The sequence below is a fragment of the Moschus berezovskii genome, chromosome 6 (genome assembly GCF_049115385.1).
Source record: "Moschus berezovskii isolate FMDL1 chromosome 6, NW_MosBer_1.0, whole genome shotgun sequence".
NCBI classification, from domain to species: Eukaryota; Metazoa; Chordata; class Mammalia; order Artiodactyla; family Moschidae; genus Moschus; species Moschus berezovskii.
Genome location: NC_142465.1, coordinates 84,541,065 through 84,567,628, shown reverse-complemented (window position 1 = coordinate 84,567,628; position 26,564 = coordinate 84,541,065). Strand labels below are relative to the sequence as shown.

Below are 26,564 nucleotides of genomic sequence, written 5' to 3'. Positions count from 1 at the left end.
ATGTAGAAACAAAGAAGAGCTCCTGGGCTAGGGAACTGGTAAAAAGTTAGACTATGATTCTGCCACACAGCAGAATCACCCAACTCCCAGTTCCCTAAAATATATAGATAAAGGTCTGACGCTCATTCCTAAGTTGTTTTTACTGGAAGCAGACCCCTTCCAGGTGAAAACTGCTGACCACCAGAACACAGGGCCTAGGCTGGGGAAACCAGAAGATTGGTGATGCTTGAAACTTCACCTGACGCAAGCCAGTTCAAGAACTGTCCACGAGCTGATCACGCTCTGCTCCTTAAACGCTGTTAAACCCCTCACTACCCCTTCCAGGGTGGGTCACACAGCCTTGAGGGCACTAGCCCACTGTAGTCCCCTTTGCCTGGCAAAGCAACAAAAGCTGCTTTTTTCTGCTTCACTCAAAACTCTGTCTCTGTGTTTCTATCCTGCACCAGTGAACAGAGGCCAAGTTTTGACAACAAAGCTAACGTGGAAACAAAAGTGAACTTAAAAATGCATCAGTCCAAAGCAGAGTCCAAAGATGACTATCACCAGGGGAACTGTCCATACTCAGGGTGTCGTGTTTCCCTTTGAAGGCTTCTTCACCTGAGCCTGGCTTATTTCCCTCTCAGCCTGGTTCAAGTGGCCACAACCAAAATTTCCATCTGGACTGAAAGGCCTTTTGATCAAAGGCAAACACCTCCAAAGTAACTGAATCTACATCCAAAAAGTCAGAAAAACAACGTTCTCATCCCTCCTTACAGCATACTCAACATTAGGACCTCAATTCTGCCACTAATTCTTCCACAAACCACCACATTCTAGAGTCGAGCATCTTCACTTTTGAAGCAAAAGCATAATGGACAGACAACTCACTAGCTGCTGCTATACCCTTGTTTCTTCCCCATTCTAACACAGACCTGACTGCACAGGCTGTGTCACGAGTTGGTGTATGCAAGTCCGACTCTTTGTGACCTCATGGTCTGTAGTCCAACAGGCTCCTGTGTCCATAGGATTTCCCAGGCAAGAATACTAGTGTGATCGCCATTTTCTCCTCCATGGGATCTTCTCAACCAAGGGATGGAATCCCCATCTCCTGCATTGGCAGGTGGACTCTTTACCTCTGAGCATACAATGTTCTTTAATTTTACACAATACTCTCTAATGAAGCATGTGTTTTTCTGGGTATTATGAGAAAACACAGATGTACAAAATGGTGGTCCCACCTCTGACAATTGGGGTTTCTAAATGAGTGGGGAGGATATTTTAATATAGAAGTCCCTGGTTTGAGATGTATTTCTCAGCACAGAATCCAGGCACCAAGGAAAGAAAGAGATTCACTAATAAAGACGAGGGAGTCTTAATGGAGGGGAGGTTGAAATAGCAATACTTAAGTCTACTTACATCCTCCAGGCAAACCGTGCAGGACACTGGGTGTGTGACACCTACACATTAGTCTCCCTTCCACTCTCAGAGGTACATTTCATAACCTCCATCAGTATTATGCTTCAGAACGCTAGCCTGCAAAGCTAGGGTTGCTCACTTTTTAAAAAATTTGAGACATGAGTGATATATTAGTGTCAGGTATCCAGCATCATGATCTGATATTTCTATATATTGTAAAATGATCACCACAATAAGTCTCATTAACATCCCCCAGCTTACATACTTGAACATTTTTTTCTTTTGATAAGAACTTTTACGATCTATTTTCTCAGGATTTTCAGTTATACATTAGAGTATTATTAACTCCACATTACATGCCCAGGGCTCCTTTAACTTATAACTGGAAGTTTGTACCTTTTGCCCACCTTCACCTATTTTGCCCACCCCTCACACCCCGTCTCTGGCAACCACCAATCTGTTCTCTGTGTCTGTGAGCTCTGCTTTTTGTTTTTAATGGAGTATAACTACTTCCCACTGTTGTGTTAGTTTCTGCCATACAACGAAGTGAATCAGCCATGTATACGCATATATCCCCTCCCTTCCGGCCCTCCCCCATCACCCACTCCCCCAGCCATTTCACCCATCTCGGTTGTCACAAAGCACTGAGTGGCACTCCCTGTGCTCTACAGCAGCTCCCACCAGCTGCCTTACACACGTAGTATATATACGTGAATCTCAATCTCCCAATTCATCCCACCTTCCCTTTCTTTCTCTGTGTCCACCTGTGTGTTTTCTACGTCTGAGTTTCTATTCCTGCCCTGGAAATAGATTCATCGGTACCATTTGTCTAGATTCAACATACTAATTTTTTTTTCTTTTTAGGGCTGTTTACTTTTGAGCACATGAGATTAGAAAAGAGACAACGAGTTTTGTAGAGCAAAGGAAGAGGAAGAAAAGCACTGGGGAAGGAGAGGCCTGTACTATGTTGCATTGACTTCCTTCCACTTTGATTTCCCCAGTCTTCTCATTTGTACAGGATAGACTGAAATAATGGCTTGAATTACCTAGCATAGCTTACAACATTTTGCACATATATTATTCCATTCAGTCTCATCTGAATTCAGATTCTACTCTCCAAATTTTACTTTCAAATCATGTTTCCAAGACATTTACTGCTCTCCATTTAAAACTCAGAAATAAACATTTATCTTGTATAACTAACAAGGTTCTATAATATTAAGGCTTTGATTCCAGCCTAGCAAATAACTGTTCAAGTTTATCCTCCCTTTGTGCCAATAGCCGAGGACAATTAACTGAACACAACAGAACCGACTAGCTGATCCTCAACCCATGAGCACACTGACCTCCTCTCAGCTCACTCACGCCTTCTCACTCCTGCTCTGTTCTATGTGATCTACAGTCTCTAGATTTATAACACAGTCATTTGAGTACCTTTGCAAAGTCCTGCTGCTTCCTTTCTGGTCATGACAGTCACCTGGCCCACTCACTCCCATGATGACTTGGTGACTGACCACTAGCCTGGTGCAGCCCAGGATCCTCCCTACTTGGGCCCTGCTCTGGAGAGTAGCCTTCACAAGACAAGATCCAGCTTCTAGATCTCATCTCTCTTCTTAGTTGTGGTCTCAAGGGGCTGGATGGAACAGTCCATGCTGGCACAGCAAAAGCAGAGAAACAAACACACTGGAGTCAAATCTTCCCATCCCTACCCTGTGGTATTCTGAAGACCAACGTTAATTGACTTTTGAAACCCCAATGTAGGGTGGCAGAGGGACTCAACATGTTGGACTCAGTACCAGTCACCTTGTGAGCAATCTGACCTGTGCTTTGAGCCTGGGTTTAGATATTACGCTTCAGCACAATTCCTGAGTGAGTCTCTTCTCCTGACTTGATATGGATATGCACATATCTGACCTGTTCTCACGGCTGCAACTTCTCTTGATAAGCTGCCTGCACTATCACCGCTTGAACAGGAGCATCTGCCATCGCCCGCTATTGTCCCACTCCAGTGATTAGGGGCCTATTTCCTCCTGGCAGGTACTCCTTATTGCTGCTAAGCAAGGACACCACATCAGCTCACGAGGAGGCCCCACACCAGGGCTGTCCGGACCAACTCCCAATGCCCTCTGCTGGACCCTGCAGAGGGCCTAGCCACACGGCAGGTGAACTTCCTCCTCTTCCTATCCCACCCTCAGGGGACACGTCTCCCTTTCCCTACTTGGGCATCATGCTGAAACTAAGCAGACACAAGTGGTCCCATTACAGGACAAACACGTGCTTCAAATTTTAAGAGGAAAAAATCATGCTTTACCAAAGGTTATTCCAAGTCACAAAGAGTGAAACTTTGGAGCTGAAAGGGACCTTCGAGACCATGTGGCATCCTGATAACTGGAGTTTAGATTTCCCAAACTTCAAAATGTCCAAAAAGGAGGAGCTGAGTAGGGGAGAAGGAATTAATGGAGGGTTGCACTCTCAATCTCCAGTGAGGCCATAGGGAGGGATAACTGTAGCATGAAGATATAAGCAACATTTAGGGACCACTGGGCAAGGCCAACACTCAGATTTTTACAGACAGGAAAGTAATCCCCAGGACAGCCAGGCAGCGTGTTGATTCCCAGGTCAGTCTTCCTTCCACTGGATGTGCTAACATAAGATTTTATTGATAGCAAATTAATTTTCTGTTGATTTGAGTATTTGGCAAAATTTTGATTAACTTTCAATCATCACTCTCTTCCAGCAACTCTGAAGGAAAATACGCAGAGAGGGCTTATCAGTAGGGGTCCCCAATGTCAGATAACAGGACTAGTGCTCCTTTAGAGCACTCATTTTGCATCCTGAGAAATAAATAACCTGTGTAAGATTACAAATTCCATTTAGAATTAGTAGGTATGATTTGAAGGTATTTGTCAAAATGGAAAAGAGTCACCTTTTTTCCATGTCTGATGTGTCCATTAGCTGAAGAACTACACAACTCAAATAGTATCTCTTTGCCCCTCAAACACACATTAACTATTTAACTTCTCCTTCCATGGTCCCAGTTTTTCTAGATCAGTTCTGTCCACATTCTTGTTTCTGCCTTCACTTACCCTCTGTCTGTTCTTCCCTCTCCCCTCATAAATGTTTTCTTAAAATAGTTCAGGAATTTGCTCTTTGACACTAAAGTAAATGCTGCTGCTGCTGCTGCTAAGTCACTTCAGTCGTGTCCGACTCTGTGTGATCCCATAGACGGAAGCCCACCAGGCTCCCCCGTCCCTGGGATTCTCCAGGCAAGAACACTGGAGTGGGTTGCCAAATAAATCATCCTTAATCTGGCACCTGAATGGATCTCGGATCACATCCTATGACTTTATTTGAGAGCTCTCAACAACTATGTCTGCTTCATCAATTCTAAGAAATTTTAGTCCTTTGAAGCATTATAAAGTGGTTTTTATGAAATACAAAAAGTAGCCATTAAATTATATGCTACTCTTGAGATAAGAACAAGAGATCAAAACTTCTGTGAAAGAATGATTTAAGCTCTGAACTCCCCTGCCTGTTCAAAAAAGATATCCATAAAATTGGCATTTATCACCAGAAGAAAAGATTATTCCAATTACTTTTGGTGGTAAAACGCTGACCCTAGAGCCATACATCAGTGTGCTAAATAGATAGCCAGTTTCTGTTCCTTTTATCCACAGATTTCAAAGTGCAAGTGAGAGGCAGGTGAGATGTTGGGTCTTCGCTAGGTTAGGATGGAGGGAGAACAGAAGCCAAAAGATTTAAGTGACTTGTTCATTGTTAGGCAGAAAGGCGGAGGATGAAAGAGAACTGTGGATATGACTCATTCTGGGTTTTTCTTGTAAAATGGCCAAACCAGCCCCTGGGGCTGCAGGGATCCACCTGGGATTTAGTGAGGGTGGACATGACCTCTGTAGTGTTCATGGATGGGATCTTACAACTCAGAATGGTATCCTTAACTTGAACATTCAGTGAGCAGTAAGTTCACCTATCTGAACTTTTAATTTCATCTTCGTTTTGTTTGCTAAAGTTTTGGAGATAACACAGATTTTCTGCATTGTTGATTTTCTGTATTAAAGATGATGATCTGTATCTTCAAGAAGGCCAGAATACATGGTGCATATTTTCTCAAAGCAGTTGGGTACGAATGCAGTGGGAAATGGCTCTTTCTTATTGAGCTCATTAATGGGAAGAGAGCCATGCAGAGAGGATTCCTGTGTGTTTAAAAAGCTTGGACACATGCTTCAGCATTGAAGAAGCCAGCGTGCAGGTTTATTAAATGCAGCGGCTTCACCTGGTGCTCTGGCACCTTCCAAGGGACACTTGCAGTGTCTGTAACATTCTTTGCAGCCCTGAGGAAGATTCCAGCAGCTCCTTACCCAACTGTCTACCATCCTCCACTGAGATGGGGCAGCTGGTCTCTGCTGGGTAAAATCTTTTTAGGAGAAAGTCCCCATTTTCATGAAAACTGTCAACATGGGTAACCAGCTCCAATGAAGTTATTAAAGTCTCTTAAGTCATAGTATGGAAGTTTCACCACAAAAACTTTGATTTCTGACTCAGTTGTACAACTTTAGATAAAATGAAATCCAGTGCCACAGTTAAAATGGCTCCATTGTGGTACTCATTACAACAGCGACCACGAAGGAAGGCTGGGGTTCATGAGAGGTACAATGTCTCTCTCAAAAACTCCTTAGCTTCCTCTGACCCCAGGCTCCCAGAATCAGAATTAAACTCTCAGGTGTCTGTTCAGAGCTGTGTACCTGGTCTGGTCACCTGCCCCCTTCATCAGCTCCAGAACCACCTCCCTGTCACATGGCCTTGGCATCTGCTGAGACTACAGCTTTGGAGGGGAGAGAGTCCTGGCTGGACACACTGATAATATGGATCTGAATACAAGAGACGCTGGGCAGTAAAGACAAACCCTCAGAAAATGATGACTTGGCATCAGCATTACAATGCATAGATGCAGGAACTTGGAGAGGAAAGGACAGTCATCTTTTAATAAAGATCAGTTTCCTGAAACTGATTTTTGGATGACTTTGCATTAAGTTTGCCAAATGCAGCAAAATTCAAATAGGTTCTGAGAGGCAGGCACTTGTTCTTGGTAATACTGATGTTTTCTTTATATTTCAAACTTTTAATCCAAATCAGCTTATTCCTAGTGGGAAAAGGGCAGGGGCACAACTTTGACCACTTTGGAGAAAAGGAATGGAGTCAGAGAAAGGCCTAGCTATGGCACAGTGGCACAGGGAGGGCCAGAGCTGGATGATTCTGTGGGTGGAGGACACACCCACCAGGGTGACAGAAACCCCTGACTTTAAATAAGATAGTTTACACATGGTTGATGACAATATTATGGGCTTCCCTGGTGGCTCAAATGGTAAAGAATCCGCCTGCAATACAGGAGACCAAGGTTCAATCCCAGGGTCAGGAAGAGCCCCTGGAGGAGGAATTGGCAACCCACTCCAGTATTCTTGTCTGCAGAATTCCATGGACAGAGAAGCCTGGCGGGCTACAGTTCTTGGGATTGCAAAGAGCTGGACACGACTGAGCAACTAACTTTCTCTTTTTCTTTCATAATGTTTACCTAAGTTTCTCTTCCAGAAGAATGAAATTTAACTTCTTGTTTAAAATTCCAGCCCTTCATTTCCTCAAAAAATTTTCTCTTGTATTTGGATTAGAAAAGTTCACTGCCCATGTACTCAGAACCTCAATGGCTGAGGATTCAGATCAAAGGACTCCTAAAGTATCAAGTACTGATTCCAAATGGAGTTGAGTTGAGAGTATTTAACTATGCTCAGATTTTCTTCATCTTTTTCAGCTGAGTAGAATACTGAGGTTACTATCAAAGAAGTAATGTAACCTGGAAGGTGACAGACGAGTCAGTAGATAAGGATCCATAATCTACCACTTTGCTAGCTATGTTACTTGAACAAGTTACTTAACTTAAAGCCCAGACATTATTTTTGTAAAATGGGTATAATGGTATCAGTTACCTCAGAAAGCTGATATCAACAATAGTAACACTTGATATTTACTGCCTGCTGCTGCCAAGCTGCTCCAGTCGTGTCCGACTCTGTGCGACGCTATAGACAGCAGCCCACCAGGCTCCTCCGTCCATGGGATTCTCCAGGCAAGAATACTGGAGTGGGTTGCCATTTAATACAAAGCATTTTATAGTTTCTTATATGACCATCTCACTTAATGCTTATAATGTCTCACTGAGTTCAGTGCCATTATCTTCATTTTACATAGATGAGGAAACAGACCTAGGGATGTCACACTCATGTCACACTATGACTGCAGGAACATATTTTGAACCACCACATACAGCATGAATTAACTGAAAAAATAAATATAACACACTTAGTGTTGTGACTGACATACAGTAAAGATTCAACAAAAGTTCTGATACAATCAGACTGTGATATTATTTAAAAAAATATCCAGACCCATCAAGTTTATAAATTGAAAGGTGCCATTTTGCTTTTAATCAGCAGTTAAAATCTTTGGTGGAAAAAAAAAAAGAAAAACCAGAGATTCACTAATTTTGTAGCCTCAAATCTAGTAGAGTATGCCTGGGACAGGTGCTCTGTTAGTATCTGTTAAGTGAAGAATGAATATAGATTCTATTTGGAATCATGAGTACTGCAGACAAAACCTGACTGAAGCCACTCTCAGCTGCTCTAAGCGTGCCTTTGCCCACCATATTCCTTAGTACTGACAAAGCCGCACAAGCTTGTTATCTTAAGGCAACACAGAATGCAAATAAATTGTGCTGTATAACAAGTAGTTCTTATCAAGGAATAATTTCCTTCCCAAACTGTGTTGTAGACACATAAAGAAAATTAAAGGCCACCTTTGCATTAACCAAGTCAAAACAAGAGACTGTAAAGTCTTAGGAAAGCTGTGAGGTACTTAGTTTGAGGGGAGTCAAAGGTTATGAAATTCATTTCTAATTATATGCATTTAGAAATTCTCAATCAATATCCATAAATGAAATTAAATCTTATTTATTACTTAAATTAATTTTATTTAAATTAAATTTAAAGTTAAATTTCTAACTCAATATGAATAAATAATGAATAATTTCCGGATAATATTTTGGTTTATTGTATTTATTTTGTTGGCTTTTAGAAAAGTTCGTTCTTACTTATAATTCATAAAATCACTTAATTTTAGGAAGCTTATTAAAATCTCTGTTTTAAAAATGAGAGGGAATTTTCTGGCAGCCCAGTGATTAGGACTCTGTACTTTCACTGCTAAGGGTCAGGTTCAATCCCTGGTCGAGGAACTAAGATCTCACAAGCTGCACAATGTGGCCAAAAGTAAATAAAATAAATAAACAGAACTCTATAAGTTAAAAAAAAATTTAGTGTATGGACTTCCCTGGTGGTCCAGCAGTTAAGAATGCATCTTTCAATGCAGGGGATGGGGGTTCAATACTTAGGAAACTAAGATCCCACGTGCCACGTGGCAATAAAACCCATGTGAGTCAGTGAAGACCCAGCACAGCCAAAATAAAAATAAAGAAATAACTTTCTAAAGTTAAAAAAAAAAAAAAAAAAAAATGAGTGTAAAAAAATCATGTTCTGCTTAAGGTCACACAATGAATACATGGCAGAACCATTTCAGGGACATTTTCAGGCTTCTGAAAAGAAACATGGCCTTGGAATGCTGACATTTGAATAAGACAAGCGAACAGACAAGCGTCACACAGTTCAAATATTCAAATCTAAGTGGCATTATGTAATCATACATGTCTGAATGCCCTTTATAACTTTTAACCAATGTTTTTTCTCAAGGACAAGTTTCTTTGAGATTGTTCCTATTTTTAAATTCAAGAACAAAGAAAGAGAGAGAAAGAAGATAGAAGTCAATTGAAATCATGCTACTTAACACAGTTAATAATTTTATGCAAATTAACAAATATTTCTAGAAAGTAACTCATTATGCTTAACAAGCACAGATACTTGAACAAAGAAGTTACGGTAAAATGATTGCTGCTAAAATCCTGAGTATACTCCGGTCAATATTCTTATCCAGCTTCCTCTGTGGCTGTTTTTAAAGCTGAGGTAATAAACACCTAAGCTCCACAAGGATCTAACTGTGATACACGCAAAGAACAGTCTCTCTGGAGCCATCAGTGTTGGTCTCGTAAAGAGGAAACCAGAAACAGTAATTACCTAGGCATGTATAGGACTCTCTCGGCCACCACGAAACCCACCCTGAAGAAGAGGTTGCTGGCTGGGATGAACGGGAAAACCAGGAACAACAAGCCCACCAAAACTTCCCTGTGCTCCAGTCTCTGAAACACACAACAGTGGAGGACAAATTAATCTGGGTTTAATTCCACTTCAGTCAGCATTTAACCATCAAGTTCTTATTCAAGGAATGAATAAACTAGACCAATGTGGACCTTTTGATCAGTGTACTGATTCATCAGAAAAAGCCTTCAGGCTAAAACCTCTGGCTCATGGAAATATTTGCATGTTTGCCTGACACATATTTGCCACCCAGAACATCTGCTATTTGCATAATATAATCAGTGACCATTACTCCTTGTTCTGGGCCGGCCCTATAGCAATACTACTTGGTCTGGTTTCTTTCAGAGTCCTTGTGCCCCCAGGCAACTCATACCAGGGAGCACAGCAGCTGGGTAGGATAAAGCTCACTAAGGCATCATGGAGAATTATTGTCCACTCAAAATAGAACACATTAAAAACAAATGAATAAACAAAAAAAAAAACCCACACAAAGCCCACCAGAGAAGGCAAATCTTAGTATGAAGGAAATGAAACGCAAATGGTGAAATAAGGGGCACCAGAGAGGGAGATCACTTGAGCTGAGGTGTTTTTAGCATCTTTCAAAGTAAGCCAGTAAGCATTTACTTGCTTGATTCCATGAAATTACTTGATTCCATAAAATTTTTTGGAATAAAAATTCATTACAATAATTCATTAAACTGATAGAATACCTTTCTCTTACATTGTATATAAAAATTTGTAAAAATTTTTGCCACAACTAACAAAACATTTTTATTTATTACCAATAATATGTTGTAATGGGCACTGTAAAAGGTAGTGTGTATTTCCAAATAGACACATTTGAAGGAAAATCCATTTAAAACAAATCTAGATGTATTGGATGGTATTATTTTTTCTTTTAAAAATAATTGAAGAGGGAAACCAAATAGAACTTTCCATATTACTGTTTTAAACTTTTTCTTATAAACATCTAAAACAGTCTAACACTTTAAATATTTGCAAAACACTAAACAAAAAATTTCAAAAACATAAATAAGACTCCCTAACACAAACTACTAATAGTTTAAGTAGACAAAGTAAAAGATTTTAAGCAACTTGAGACATTTGATACCTGGACTTTATTAAAATCTTTGTTTTGCTGACTACAATACATTGAATAATAAAATTTCTGAGAGTAATTCCATGTAAGCAAATGTGATTTGGACTATTTCCCTTGAACAATTAATGGTTCTGTAAGTAATCACCTCATTTTTTTTATTTACCTAAAGTAACCATACTCTTTAGAATTAAAAGATAAAAGAAAAAGAAAAAAAAATTGCATAACGAGCTTTCAACTCAAATGGATACAATATTATATATTATATGGTACATTTAAATTGAAGGAAAAACACAGGTAAGAAGTGGCAAGTTCATTATATTTAAAAGCTAAAAACTCTCTTTGTAATTTATATTATTCTTTCAGTTTACAAAGTATATTTCAGTGCAAGAACTTAAAGTTTATATAATGAATAAACACCCTAAGAATCCTATAATATGAAGTGAGAAATGGAATATTTCCTTCATATTGACATCAGTGATTCTGGCCTTCCAAATGTGAATCCCAGAGCCATAAGGTCACTCAGGAAGGAAGAAAATACCTGTGCGATCTGGCAGCCATGAGGCTGTAGCCACTCCCTACAGTGAGCACTGAGGAACTCAGGATGTGAAAAACACAGAATACTGGACCCAGATAGCTGAGAGATGCATATGAAATGAATGATTTCAATGGGCCCAGACTCTTCCCTTGGATAGAAAAGCGCCAAATTCCTTAACTTGGGCTATCTGGTTTTCTTTAATTCATAAAATACTTTTGATATTCAGACTACTTGTCCTTTATTGCAAACTTCTTTATAACCAACTTCCCCTCACATCCCTTTCTGCCCCCCCACCCTCAGCCCGGCTCACTCGGACTGCTTCAACAGAGCAATTCTCTCAGGGTTACATGAGACACTGTCTCCTGTGCTTAAAGTCCTAAAAATTCCCACCAGTTAAAATGTAACTCTTAACTTTTAGGTTGTGACTATTTTTTTAAGTTGACGAAGTCAAGTATTTCTTGACAAAGTTGAAAATAAATCCCAGAGAATGAGTCTCTTGCCCAAGTGTTCCTTATGAACTCTGAGACCATTAGTGATGTTTTCTCTCTCTCTTTTTTTTTTGGACTATTCAAAAACTGAAATACTTTTACAAAAGTATTAGTGTGTCTTCCTAAAGAGATTTGTAGAGAAAATGTAAAATCCCCTATTAATTAATCCTAAGAATGAAGACAGGGGAGGGACTGATGGAATTCTGACCAAGTCATGATATATCCACGTCCCTGGATTGTGTTTTACCCTATGAGATGCCTCCCCACCTCATCGCGGTTATTGGTGAGCATCCCTCATAGCTCTGAAAAAGGCATTGCCTTCACACCCCCAGTGTCACCCCTTGCTGCCTGAGCAAGGGCCTTCCTCACTGTGATGGCACATGCTTATGTCCTTTACTCAGCAGAAGCCTGAGGCTCTGGGAGCCACCAGGTGGAGAGGAAGCGGGCATCCCGGGCATGCAGAAGCCCTCTTGGCCATCTCGTCCCTCAGTCCTGGAGCCCCTGCAATGGGTAGTCTGAGCGCCACTGCTGCAGGCGGTGGTGACACTGAGTTGGGGGCTGCAGGCTCCAGGCACCAACTCTTTCCTTCCTGGCCCTCATCCCAGTTGTAATTACATATTTTTCTGTGTGCTCACCATATTTTTCTAATGTCTCCACCAGACTCTAAGCTCTATGAGGACAGGAGCTGGTGAGCTGTATTCAGAGGTGTGTGGTTTCTGCTCAGCTCAGTACCTGGCACTTAGTGAATGTTTAGAAACATTTCTTGAATAAATCAATAAATGAATAAATGTTCCAGGTGAGAAAGGAAACTGGGTGTGAGACAGGGAGAGGATGGAGAGGGCTTCCAGGTGGAGGGGACAATCTGGGGTTGAAGACCGAGTAGTGAATGCTCACAAGGTAAATGTGGTGTTAGGAGAGGACGGAAGTGGTCACAGTGAGATGCATTCCAGGCAGAAGATACAGAAAGTACAAAGCAGGGAATAACCCTGGACATGTTAGCAGGTGATGAATTATAAGGGTTTGGTATTCCCTGAGTGGACCTGATTTTTACCTACAGGCAACAAGGAACAAGTTAAGGGTCCTACATATATATAAGGGAAAGCAAGTCAGATTTAAGTTGGGGCCCTGCCATCATTAGTCACCTTGAGCAGGCAAGTAATTAGCCTTTCCTTACCTCAACTATAAAATGACATAAGTGCAGTTCACGGCTCAGTGGTGTTGCTTAGATGAGCACAAAGATTTCTTGATCAGTTAAAGTCCATGTCATTGGAGTTGTGAGTTTAGAGGCCACCACTCCACAGAATGTGCTACCAGAAGGGCTGTCTTAGGTGGTGTTTTCTTTATTTTCGAAACATTCAACTTAAGACAGTGGCACAGTGCCCAAACTCAATGAAGTTCCACTGTTTATCTCAAGAGAAATAATACTTATGAAAAGAGTTCTTGATTCTTAAATCAAACTGATGATAATCTTTTCTCCTCCCCATTTAGTCAAGAGAGATAGAACATGTTCAAGAATATACTAAATATTGATATAAACTGCAAGTTGATTGGCCAATCAGAATGTTGTAAAATTAGGGAAAAATATGTCATGGATGTGGCTGAACTTCCTAGAATGAGAAAGACTGGAAGGGAATCCAGTTTTGTATCTTGTGGATCACAGATGTGACACAGTTGACTAAATAATTTATGACTTATCTCAACCTAATAGGTTCAGATGAAATGCAAACAAAATATGAGTGCGGGAAAATAGGATGTGTGTCATTTCCCAAAGTACACGAAGTGCATTCATTTCTAGGAAAGAAGCCACTGTATTCCAAATACACTAGGCAGTGAAAAGAAAGAAGAATTAAAACAGCTAGTAATATAGCCATTAAAAATACACGTTACTTGTCTGATTAACTGTACAATTTCTGACAAGTGAACTTACTTCTCTGATCAGTTAAACAAAAGAAAGTTTACTGATACCTACTATATCTATAGGAAAAATGTGTGATAGATTCACTGTGGTGGGTGTTAGGCTTGATTTTCTTCTGGCTCGAGAGGAGACAGAAAAGCATTTCCCTGAACTGCAAAGAGATGAAAATCTCTTAACACACCTGTCAGGGTGCCCAGAGAATCACTTGGCCATCATTGCACAGCCATGTATCTGTAGGAGTCACTAATGGAAAAGCAGTGATCTCCTCAGAAACACAGATTACCTCAGAGAAGCCCCAGCTCCAAAATCTGAGCCTAGCCTAGTGGCTTCTGGTCTATCCCATCCTCTTCCTACTCTCAGTTTCCTTTTCAAAGAACAAATCACAGATGAGGAAATACACACAAGTGCACACACACACACACAGATAGATGCACACGCACGTGGCCAGCATTGTGCCCACGAGTGGTCATGAGAAGAAGACAACCCCTCTCTCATTCAACACAGACCACCTCTACCATCGTCTGCTCCTCCCAGAGGAGCAGAGAACAGGCCTCATTATAATAATTATCACCATCATTCCTATTATCATATTTTCTTTCACCTCTAAACAAGTTACAGATAAATAAAACAGTGCAATCAGCATGTTCTCACAGTTCTACAAAGAGCACAGTTATATTTCAATCCTAAGGATGCTTTGGCAGTTCTAGGCTCTAGCTGTCTGCATCTAATTTATCAGTTTTCAGGGAAGCTGATGACCATAAAGCTCCCTCTTCAGCCCTGGGAGTAAGGTATCTCCAAGCTGACAACTGTCAGGGCTACATATGAGGCCCTCGTTTCTCATCTGTTCATGGGTCTACTTCATCCATTAGACTATGCCTTCCCTGATAGGAGTCATCATCCTACTTAAATTTATCCAGATACCTGCACAAACATAGTTGGCATTCAACAAACTGTTGCAATAAGAAAGATTAGTGACAGAAGCTTGGGTTTAATTTAGAGACTTCTCACTATGGAAACCTTGCACTTTTTGCCACCCTCTGGCTATGGTTTTTCCCGTGGTCATGTATGGATGTGAGAGTTGGACTGTGAAGAAAGCTGATCGCCGAAGAATTGATGCTTTTGAACTGTGGTGTTGGAGAAGACTCTTGAGAGTCCCTTGTACTGCAAGGAGATCCAACCAGTCCTTCTAGAGGAGATCAATTCCTGGGTGTTCATTGGAAGGACTGATGCTAAAGCTGAAACTGCAATACTTTGGCCACCTCATGCGACGAGTTGACTCACTGGAAAAGACTCTGATGCTGGGAGGGATTGGGGGCGGGAGGAGAAGGGGACGACAGAGAATGAGATGGCTGGATGGCATCACCGACTCTGTGGACATGAGTTTGAGTGAACTCCGGGAGTCAGTGATGGACAGGGAGGCCTGGCGGGCTGTGATTCATGGGGTCTCAGAGAGTCGGACACGACTGAGCGACTGAACTGAACTGAACAGAAACACAGTATTTGCAATGCTAATTTGGGTTGAGAAGTCCTCAGTCTTTGAATATCCAAACTGTCTTATGATTGTCAGAGTCGACCAACAGCATTTTTAATCAGGATGCATGCATACCCTTCCATGCCTCTCTCACTCCATTCATTGCTAGTAACTACTACCTGCTCTTGAAAGGTCGTGGGACTTTCATGCTCTGGAAAAATGACATCTTTCACATGACTGAAATTCAATTTTAATTTTGTGAATATTTCAGTGTATTAAAATACTCAATAATCACTATTACATTATTATGGAAATTCTTTTTAATTGAGGAAGACAAGTTATTTAATCAATTGACATCTCCATTGCTTTATCTGACTGCACTTTACTGCCTCATCTCTTGTTCTGAATCCCCATCTCTTGTACCAAGCTGAGGGCACTGGGCAGTGAGCTACGCTCATTCTCTTGCTAAGTGATGCTCAAATTTCCACCCAGTAGCAGGCAACACATTTATGCCAGTTTAAAAAATTCTCTTTAGTCTTCACAACAGTGCTGTGGAGATGAGTATTATTATCCCTGTTGTAAACTCAAATGCTGAAACCTTTGGGTCCTTCACAAATAACTGCAACTACAAATTAGCAAAAATGCATTGCATTATTTCTGTGAAAAATTTTCCTCACAACTGCACAGGACTCCAGGTCTCTTTCCTGTAAGAGGAAACCTGGGCTCTCCCTGTGATGCTTGTGTATATTTTAGTAATTTTTTGGAAACTTAACTCCTTATACTGCTGTCCAGAGGAAATGCATCGGTGAGTCTCCACTTGAGCAAATCAGAGGCTCAGGTTTATTTAAAACATCATGAGCTTTGAATCTACAGATGTCCTTCGATGCTTTCAAATGATGATAATACAGACTGCATGAAATGGATGGAGAACTGGCCTCCGAAGACTAACTCGGGACCAGCATGGGAAAGGGCAAGTCAGAAGTAGAAGGACAGAAAGAGTTTGGTTGGTTGCGGCAATGGGATTCTGTCTGAGATCTGTACGAATGTATCTTGAACTTTCTTCCTCCCCATGGGCTGCTGTCTTGTCTACTTGATCTTCACTCTTGTCTATATTTTCCTTTGAACTGGACAGCCCTCCTACCTCCACCTTTTCATGCTGTTCATGGGGTTCTCAAGGCAAGAATGCTGAAGTGGCTTGCCATTCCCTTTTTCACAGGACCACATCTTGTCTCTTGAGAGTCCCTTGGACAGCAAAGAAATCAAACCAGTCAATCCTAAAGGAAATCAACACTGACTATTCACCGAAAGACCTGATGCTGAAGCTCCAATACTTTGGTCACCTGATGCGAAGAACTGACTCATTGGAAAAGACCCTGATGCTGGGGAAGACTGAAGGCAAGGAAAAGTGTGTGACAGAGGGTGAGATGGTTGGATGGCATCACCAATTCAATGGACACGAGTTTGAGCAAACTTTGGGAGACAGTGAAAGACGGGGAAGCCTGGCATACTGCTGTCCATGGGGTCGCAAAGAGTCGGACATGACTTAGCAACTGAACAACAACAACAACTCCTCCACATCTGCCTGATAGTGGCTCAGTTTGCCTATCTCCAGGCATAGCTCCTGTCTAGGGATATTCTCCAAGGTCACAGCTCTCACTTAGTATTGGTGACAGTTCCTTCCTTTGATATTTCAGGCCATCTTGTATGTGTCCCTTGGCACGTTAGTTCCACTTTGCCCAAGGCACTGCAAAGGTCTGCAAAGGTCTCTTCATCAATCACCCCATTGGCTGTGCACTGTGTCTCCTGCCAGGGCTTTGACTAATAGATCATAGTGAAAGAGCACAGAGATGGTAACAGAGGTGTGGATGCTGAAAAGCAGTCAGAACTCTGGCTTTCATGAGACAACTGGAGCCAACCCCAGATCACTCGTGACTTCGTTCCATCCTTGCACTACTGTATTTCCAGTATGTTTTAGCCCTTGAGTGAAGCACCATTGTTTGAGGCTATTGAGATTATAGAAAAATTCTAATGTTGTATAAAAACAGTGAAGACAAATGCCAATCTGAGAGAGCTTTATCTGGCAAATGATATTGAGATCAATCTCTCAATGGTGGGAGAAGAGAAGGTTTTGAATTTTGACTGCTATTGTTATATGCAACAGTCTACTTCTTAATGATTCAAACGAGATTTAGAATCTGATCAACATATCAGTAATGGAGGAATTGGGAGGAATCTTGGGGCAGTCTTAAAGACAAAGAGAATAAGAAAAGTTGAAAGCTTATTCTCAGAGCTTCAGTGACAGCTGCCAAACTCTTTGGTGATTTTACAGTTAATGGGGACCCTAAGTTAGACCACAGTGACAGGCTCAAGAGGCTGAAGGACAGTCTGTCCATGACATGAACACAATTCACATCTCACGCATCAGTGTGAAAAGGTACCACTGCAATTTTTTCCTTCACTGGTCTGAAATCAACAGAATAAGCCAAGCTGGGGAAAAAATAGCTTCGATTCAGGATCTCAATAACATAGCTGCCAACCCACATTCTACACTTGGTTCAAGCTGGTGATATCACTTCCTCATTTTCATGTGCTCTAAAATTTACTCATAAATGCTCAGGGAAAAAAATTTTAAAAAGGGAAATGAATGAAGAAATTATATCTCCTTGGAGACAAAAGTAGATTTGTACACTGTCTTCTCTGAGCCAATTTAAACACTGCTTGTCCCATGCCAAGCTTTCTTCACTGAGGAGCTCTGCCAGTCGCACTGATGAACAGAGAGTTGAAGGGAGATTAAAATCAGAGCATTCCTAAACCAACACTTCTGATTTCTGGTCTTGGGTTCTGGACTTCATTTTTTTTTTGCAGAGTTTTTGTTTGATTTGCTTTTAATCAATCATCTGAATCTTCCTGCAAACACTAGTTCCTGGGATTTAAACTTCTTATCTCACAAGAGCACACAATTATGTTGTTTCAGAATCAAATCAGGTGGAAGACTGAAGCACTCAGATTGTTTTACTCAAGTGAGAATAAACTAATTCAAACTTTATTTGGAAATATGCCTCACATTCTGTGTAAGTGTGTTTTAAATGTTCAAAGGCAAATAAAAGCAAATATCTTTTAAAAGGCACTTTGGAAGAAGCGTGATTGGAAAACACCAGTCTAATGTACGAAAACACCATTCATTTTCATAAACAAGCACTAGTAAGGAGTTAAGAGAATTAAGTAAGTTAGAAAAATATTGTTCAAGAAATCTTTTTCCCAATTCAAATGAAAATATCATAGGAATTCATGGAGACACGGGAGAAGAAAAGAATGAGCTTTCATCATCTCTGTGGTTTTGAACAAAAATGGAAAAGTACTTACTATAAAGCTGTGTATTTTTAAAAAAATAATTTTTGAGGAAGACTAGAGAGATGAAAGGTAGGAGCAAGACAAGATCTCTTCTCAGATTGTGTTCAACATGTAGATTATTATACATGTGCTATGTGAAAGGCTCATGCAGAAGGGCAAATAAAAGCCAGCTGGTAAGCTGCAAATGGTAGAGGGTAAAGGAAAAACAAGAGACTCTTAAGCAATACCATATGCCAGACATTTGACTTAGCCTGTCCCATTGATGTTTTGTGATAATATTACAAGATAGGTAATTATCCCCAGTTACATAGATGAGGAAATTGAAGCCCAGAGGGCTTAAAGACACATCTACACTGATCCAATTAGTGAAAATCAAGTGGTTCAAACTGAGGTTTGATTCAGCCCAAAGCCTGTTCTTTCCCCACAAACCCTAGGGCTTGGGATCCAAAGACAAGGTCAAGGGATGTGCATGGGGGAGATTTCAGCCCTTTTCTTCTTCCTAGGTTTGTAGCAGAAACACACAGAGAAGACAAGACCTAGCAAACTTGGAGGTTACCTAGCAAGGTATTGCTAGGCTGATCCAGAAATCTCACCACTGAGGTCTGTGACAGAGGGCACCACTGAGCCCCGCTGCCACTTAAACACAGACACACATTTCCAGTTTGCAGGGATGAAGCAGGATGTGTGGCACTAAACGTTGTATTCCTTGTCAAGGATTCTATTTCAACAAACAGTTTCAGGTGGCCCACCTACTCACCCCTGCAACCTGCCTCTGGACATATCTATGTCCACAGCCACAACAGGGGAAGAGGCCATTCATTTTACTGCTCTTTAATTACTGAATTGAAAGTCAAAATTATATTTAAGAAGGCTTGAGAAAAGAATAAGGATTATTTCTGACATAAGAAATCAAATACTATGATGAGATTGCCCTTCTTATTAAGGAAAATAAGAGTGCATTCATATTCTAGTGACCAGAGAGAAACTGAATAAGTTGAGTGGGAAAAGACCCTCTAAATGTTAAATCTATACATGCTCTGTAGCTTGTTGCTCTAAACTCCTTTTTTAATACTCACGTGTTTATCTATGAACTTGATGTTGTTCAGTCACTCAGTCATGTCCAACTATTTGGGACCCCATGGACTGCAGAATGTCAGGCTTACCTGTCCTTCACTGTCTCCCGGAGTTTGCTCAAACTCATATCCGCTGAATAGGTGATGCCATCCAACCATCTCATTTTCTGTCATCCCTTTCTCCTCCTGCCTTCAATCTTTCCCAGCATAAGCCTTTTTTATGGCCCAACTCTCACATCTGTATATGTCTACTGCAAGAACCATAATTTTGACTATGATTTTGACTACAGACCTTTGTCGGCAAGTGATGTCTATGCTTTTTAATATGCTGCCTAGGTTTATCATAGCTTTTCTTCCAAAGAGCAAGCATCCTTTAATTTCATAGCTGCAGTCACCATCCACAGTGATTTTGGAGCCCAAGAAAATAAAATCAGTCACTATTTTCATTGTTTCCCCATCTATTTGCCATGAAGTGATGGAATTGGATGCCACGATCCCTGTAAATGCTTTATGAATGTTGAGCTTTAACCCAGCTTTTTCACTCTCCTCTTTCACCTTCATCAAGTGGCTCTTTAGTTCCTCTTCACTTTCTGCCATTAGGGTGGTGTCATCAGCATATCTGAGGTTATTAATATTTCTCCTGGCAATCTTGATTCCAGCTTGTGCTTCATCTAACCTGGTATTTCACATGATGTATTCCACATATAAGTTAAATAAGCAGGGTGATAATATACAGCTTTGACATACTCCTTTTCCAATTTGGAACCAGTCTGTTGCTCCATGTCTGGTTCCAACTGTTGCTTCTTGATCTGCATACAGGTTCCTCGGGAGGCAGCAAAGGTGATTTGGTATCCCCATCTCTCTAAGAATCTTCCACAGTTTGTTGTGATCGACGCAGTCAAAGGTTTTAGCATAGTCGATGAAGCAGAAGTAGAGGTTTTTCTGAAATTTTCTTACTTTTTCTATGATTCAGTGGATGTTGGAAATTTGATCTCTGGTTTATCTGCCATTTCTAAATCCAGCTTGAACATCTAGAAGTTCTCAGTTCACATATTGTGGAAGCCTAGCTTGAAGGATTTTGAGTATTACTTTGTTAGCATGTGAAATGAGTACAATTGTGATGTAATTTGAACATTCTTTGGCATCACCCTTCATTGGGATTGAAATGAAAAAGGACCTACTCCAGTCCTATGGACACTGTGGGCTTTCCAAATTTGCTAGCATATGAGTGCAGCACTTTCACAGCATCATCTTTTAGGATTTGAAATAGCTCAGCTGGAATTGCATCACTTTCACCTGCTTTATTCGTAGAGATGCTTCCTAAGACCCACTTGCCTTTGCAATCCAGGATATTTGGTTCTAGGTGAGGGATCACACCATTGTGGTTATTTGGGTCATTAAGAATTTTTTTTGTATAGTTCTTCTGTGTATTTTTGCCACCGTTTCTTAATATCTTCTGCTTCTGTTAGGTCCATACTGTTTCTGTCCTTTATTGTGCCCATCTTTGCAAGAAATGTTCCCTTGGTATCTCTGATTTTCTTGAAGAGATCTCTAGTCTTTCCCACTCTATTGTTTTCCTCTATTTCTTTGCATTGATCACTTAGGAAGGCTTTCTTGTCTCTCCTTGCTATTCTTTGGAACTCTACATTCAGAAGGGTATATCTTTCCTTTTCTCCTTTGCCTTTTGTTTCTCTTCTATTCTCAGTTATTTGTAAGACCTTGTCGACAACCATTTTGCCTTTTGCATTTGTTCTTCTTGGGGATGATCTTGATCACTGCCTCCTGTACAATAACATGAACTTCTGCCCACAGTTCTTCAGGCACTCTGTCTATCAGATCTAATCCCTTGAATCTATTTGTCATTCCCACTGCATAATCAAAAGGGATTTGATTTAGATCATACTTGAATGGCCTAGTGGTTTTTCCTGTGGGCATGGCTAAGTCGCTTCCATCATGTCTGATTCTTTTGCTACCCTGTGGACTGTAGCTGACCAGGCTCCTCTTTCCATGGAATTCTCCAGGCAAGCATATTGGAATGGGTTGCTGTGCTCTACTTCGGGGGATCTTCCAACTCAGGGATCAAACCCACATCTTTTGGGTCTCCTGCATTGGCAGGTGGGTTCTTTACTGCTAGTGCCACCTAGAAGACCCAGTGGTTTTCCCTACTTTCTTCAATTGAAGTCTGAATTTTGCAATAAGGAGTTCATGATCTGAGCCACAGTCAGCTCCAGGTCTTGTTTCTGTTGACTCTATAGAGCTTCTCCATCTTCGGCTGCAAAAAATATAATCAATCTGGTTTCGATATTGACCATCTGGTAATGTCCATGTGTAGCGTCATCTCTTGTGTTGTTGGACCAATGCGTTCTCTTGAGAAAACTCTGTTGGCCTCTGCCCTGCTTCATTTTGTACTCCAAGGCCAAACTTGCCTGTTACTCCAGGTATCTCTTGATTTCCTTCTTTTGCATTCCAGTCCCCTATGATGAAAAGGACAACGTCTTTTGGGTGTTAGTTCTAGAAGGTCTTGTAGGTCTTTGTAGAACCATTCAACTTCAGCTTCTTCAGCATTACTGGTTGGGGCGCAGACTTGGATTATTGTGATATTGAATGGTTGGCCTTGGAAACAAACTGAGATCATTCTGTTGTTTTTTGAGATTGTACCCAAGTACTGCATTTCAGAATCTTTTGTTGACTATGAGGGATACCCCATTTCTTCTAAGGGATTCTTGTCCAGAGTAGTAGACATAATGGCCATCTGAATTAAATTCATCCATTCTGGTCCATGTTAGTTCACCGATTCCTAAAATGTCAATGTTCACTCTTGCCATCTCCTGTTTGACCATTTCCCATTTACCTTGATTCATGGACTTAACATTCCAGGTTCCTATGCAATATTGTTCTTTACAGTATTGGAATTTACCTTCACCACCAGACAAATCTACAACTGGCCATCATTTCCGCTTTGGCTCCGTCTCTTCATTTCCTTCTGAAGCTATTTCTCCACTCTTCTCCAGTAGCATAATGGTCACCTACCAACCTGCGGAGTTCATCTTTCCGTGTCATATCTTTTTGCCTTTTCATAAAGTTCATGGGGTTCTCAAGGCAAGAATGCTGACATGGTTTGCCATTCCACTTCTCCAGTGGAACTCCAGTGGAGTTCTTGTCAGAATTCTCTACCATGAGCCATCCGTCTCGGGTTACCCTGCAAGGCATGACTCACAGTTTCATTCTGTCAGACAAGGCTGTGATCCATGTGATCAGTTTGGTTAGCTTTCTGTGATTGCAGCTTTCATTCTGTCTGCCCTCTGATGGATGAGGCTAAGAGGCTTGTGAAAGCTTCCTGAAGGGAGAGACTGGCTTCAGGGAAAACCGGGTCTTGTTGTGATGGGCAAGACCATGCTCAGTTAATCTTTAATCCAATTTTCTGCTGATTGACGGGGCTGTGTTCTCTCCCTATAGTTTGGCCTGAGTTCAAATCTATGAACTATTTTATATATAAATCTTGCAAGAATGTAATACTGTCATAACCACTTACTTTTTGCATTTTTTAACCTTTAAATTAAAAAAAATTTTTTTTAACTGAAATATAATTGGTGGTCAATATTATATAAGTTCATGCCAATGCTTGCACTCAGTCACTAAATTGTGTCTGTCTTTGCAACTGCATGGACTGTAGCCCAAGAGGCTCCTCTGTCCATGGAATTCTCCAGTCAAGAATATTGGAGTAGGTTGCCATTCCCTTCCCTATGGGATCTTCCCAACCCAGCGATCAAGCCCGTACTGCTGAGCCACCTGGAAAGCCCATTACAAAAGTTACAGGTGTATAGCATAGTGATTCATAATTTTTACAGTTTATATCCCATTTTTGTTACAAAATATTGACTATATTCCCTGTGTTGTACAATATAGCCTTGTAGCTTATTTTATACATAAGAGTTTGTACCTTTTAACTCCCTATCCCAGTGTTGCCCCTCCCTTCTCCCTCTCCTCATTGGTAAACACTAGTTTGTTGAATTTTTAGATTCCACATAAAGTGATATCACGTGGTATTTCTCTTTGTCTGATAACCACTTACACTTGTAACACCTGTGATATTCATATTTATATCAGATATTTGCTCAGGAGGGTAGATTTGGAAAATCAAAAGAGTAGCGTTGCTCTAAGAGCTATATGTTCATATGTGTTGAGACTAAAGCTATCTGGGTGGACTCAGAGGCAAGGAGGAGCTGGGAGGAGGCACCAAGAATGCCCAGCAGACCCCTCTGGCTTCAGGGGAGGCCCTGTCCAGAGGAGGGTGATGGTGTACTGCACAGGGGCCCTTTGGGTCCAAGAGGAGAAAACTGTCGGCAGAAACTCTTGTGCCTGGAGCTTGTCCAAGGTAGAAAGGGGGAAAGGCCACCACTTAGGGGTCCAGGTCTTCCATCATGCTCTTTGTGTTGAGCTCTGGCAAGTGAAACAAAAATGTCTCAGGTAACGCTATTGAATTCGCTGTGGAGAACAGTAACAGTAAGTGGCCTTAGGTAGGAGGGAGACAGAAACAATTAACCATTTTTTTTCCCCTCTGTAAGAATTCAGTTAAGAACCAGGGTGGATTTAACCTTTCAAGTGAGGTCATGCGTGAATTCAGTCTTGATGAAAAGGAAATGGAGGCAGAGGATAAATTAGATGCATTTTATAAATAACTTTGTTCCTATGGCAATATACATGCCTGGCAGAAGTGGTCTTCTACCCATGACTACTGTTTAAACATTTCTAAGAGGTCGGAGAAGGCAATGGCAAGCCACTCCAGTACTATTGCCTAGAAAATCCCATGGATGGAGGAGCCTGGTAGGCTGCAGTCTGTGGGGTCGCTAAGGGTCAGACACGACTGAGCGACTTCACTTTCACTTTTCACTTTCACACATTGGAGAAGGAAATGGCAACCCACTCCAGTGTTCTTGCCTGGAGAATCCCAGGGACGGGGGAGCCTGGTGGGCTTCCGTCTATGGGGTCACACAGAGTCGGACACGACTGAAGTGACTTAGCAGCAGCAAGATGTCCCTCTGCCAAAACTTTTCAAATCAGGATGCTATAGACTTATTTTCTGTTAAGAAACAGACACGATTGTTACTTTTTTCACACTGTGAGTCATACTAACTCAGAGGTATGATTCATCTTCCCACTTTGGATTGTCACACAGAGGACAGTCCCTCCCTTCTGTAATCTAAAATGAACAAGGAGAAGGAACCACAAAACCCCCACAGAGTTTCACACAGTAAAGATGCAAAAGTTTTAGAGCAACATTTCTTAAAGACAATAATAATTCATCATATTTCATCAAACAAATTACAGTTTGGCTTACTTCAAGGTTACAAATGTGAACGTAATAAGAAAGTTAGTGGTTACTCTCAATAGCTAAAAAAAAAAGTGAATTTTAACTTGTCCTGTTGAGCTTCTGAAGTAACTGCTATTAATAATGGATATAATCCTACTATCCATCAATGTACTCCTCCAAAATCAAAGAATCTTCTACAGTCAAAATACGTTGGATCTCTTTGATAAGACCCACTTTGCTGCTTCTGAAACATACTGCGATAAAAGTCTGATGGATCACTTTGCTTTATCAGAAGTTGTTAAAACTCTCTTTCTTTTTTTTTTTAACAAGTAACTGACATGATTAAATAATGTTTTTCTCTTACCTTGAACTGTGCATCTGAACAGCCTATCTACCACAGCCTAAAAGGGCAAATTTAATGGATTAACGAATGCAACAAAGGATGGAAGCAGAGGCCTGAGGTTTCAATATAGTATCAAGTACTTGTAATTTTCTAAGTTCAGACATTCCAACACCTATTATCATTGCTTCAATAAGGCCTTCTTTCTACTAAACTGCAGCAGCATGAATCTCTGAAGTGCAGATAAGAGAGAAGCAGCACAGGACCTATATGAATTGTGACATAAAAGTAAGAATTCCACCCCCAATCACTGATTGAGAGTCAGTTTTTCCTTGAGAAATTTTTACAAGGTAGCCAACCAAGGTCCGTCTAGTCAAGGCAATGGTTTTTCCCGTGGTCATGTATGGATGTGAGAGTTGGACTGTGAAGAAGGCTGATCGCCGAAGAATCGATGCTTTTGAACTGTGGTGTTGGAGAAGACTCTTGAGAGTCCCTTATACTGCAAGGAGATCCAACCAGTCCATTCTAAAGGAGATCAATCCTGGATGTTCATTGGAGGGACTGATGCTAAGGCTGAAACTCCAATACTTTGGCCACCTCATGCGATGGGTTGACTCACTGGAAAAGACTCTGATGCTGGGAAAGGTTGGGGGCAGGAGGAGAAGGGGACGACGGAGAATGAGATGGCTGGATGGCATCACCAACTCTGTGGACATGGGTTTGAGTGTACTCTGGGAGTTGGTGATGGACAGGGAGGCCTGGCGTGCTGTGATTCATGGGGTCGCGGAGAGTCGGACACGACTGAGCGACTGAACTGAACTGAACTGAACTGAAAAGAAGAAATCTTTCAGATGGAAAAATAAAGGGTGAAAGTGTTTTAACCCCAAGTGAAGACAGTGACGGAATGAGCACCTCTGCAAAGGGCAGAAAACTAGAGCTCGCTGGCCCGAGTCACCCACGCCAAAAGGAACTGGGGTGCCCCGGCAGGAGAGAATGTTCAAGGCAGTGCCAAGGAGGTGGATGCTAATAATGTTATTCCCAGTTAACCACTTTTTAATACCAAATGCCAGGGGACGGGGCACAAACTCACTAGGCCAATTTGGCCATCGAAAGTTGCCAGGCCCTTCTGTAAATACTCTGGCCTCTGGCAATCGGAGCCATACAGGATGCAAAAATGAACACAAGTTTTACATGAACTTCTGCCAGTTACAAGAAGCACATGTGCAGAGATACATGCCACATCACTCTGGTCTCCCTTGGGAAACTGTCTACTTGACGTGATACTCACTTCCCCAAACTGTGGCATCTGATGGATGGCC

At 41.2% G+C, this 26,564-nt stretch overlaps 1 protein-coding gene across 3 annotated transcripts in view; it reads right to left on the bottom strand.

Annotated features, from left to right (window-relative positions):
• LOC129536597 (protein O-mannosyl-transferase TMTC1) overlaps window positions 1–26,564 on the bottom strand; it is a 314,118-nt gene that overhangs the window by 111,171 nt on the left and 176,383 nt on the right. For 2 of the 3 annotated variants that reach the window (XM_055395612.2, XM_088837251.1), the window contains exon 9: window positions 9,582–9,703. The exons of the other annotated variant lie outside the window; for it this stretch is intronic. In XM_055395612.2, the coding sequence (XP_055251587.2) occupies window positions 9,582–9,703 (122 nt within the window). The remainder of the gene's footprint in view (window positions 1–9,581; window positions 9,704–26,564) is intronic. 3 annotated transcript variants of the gene reach the window in all.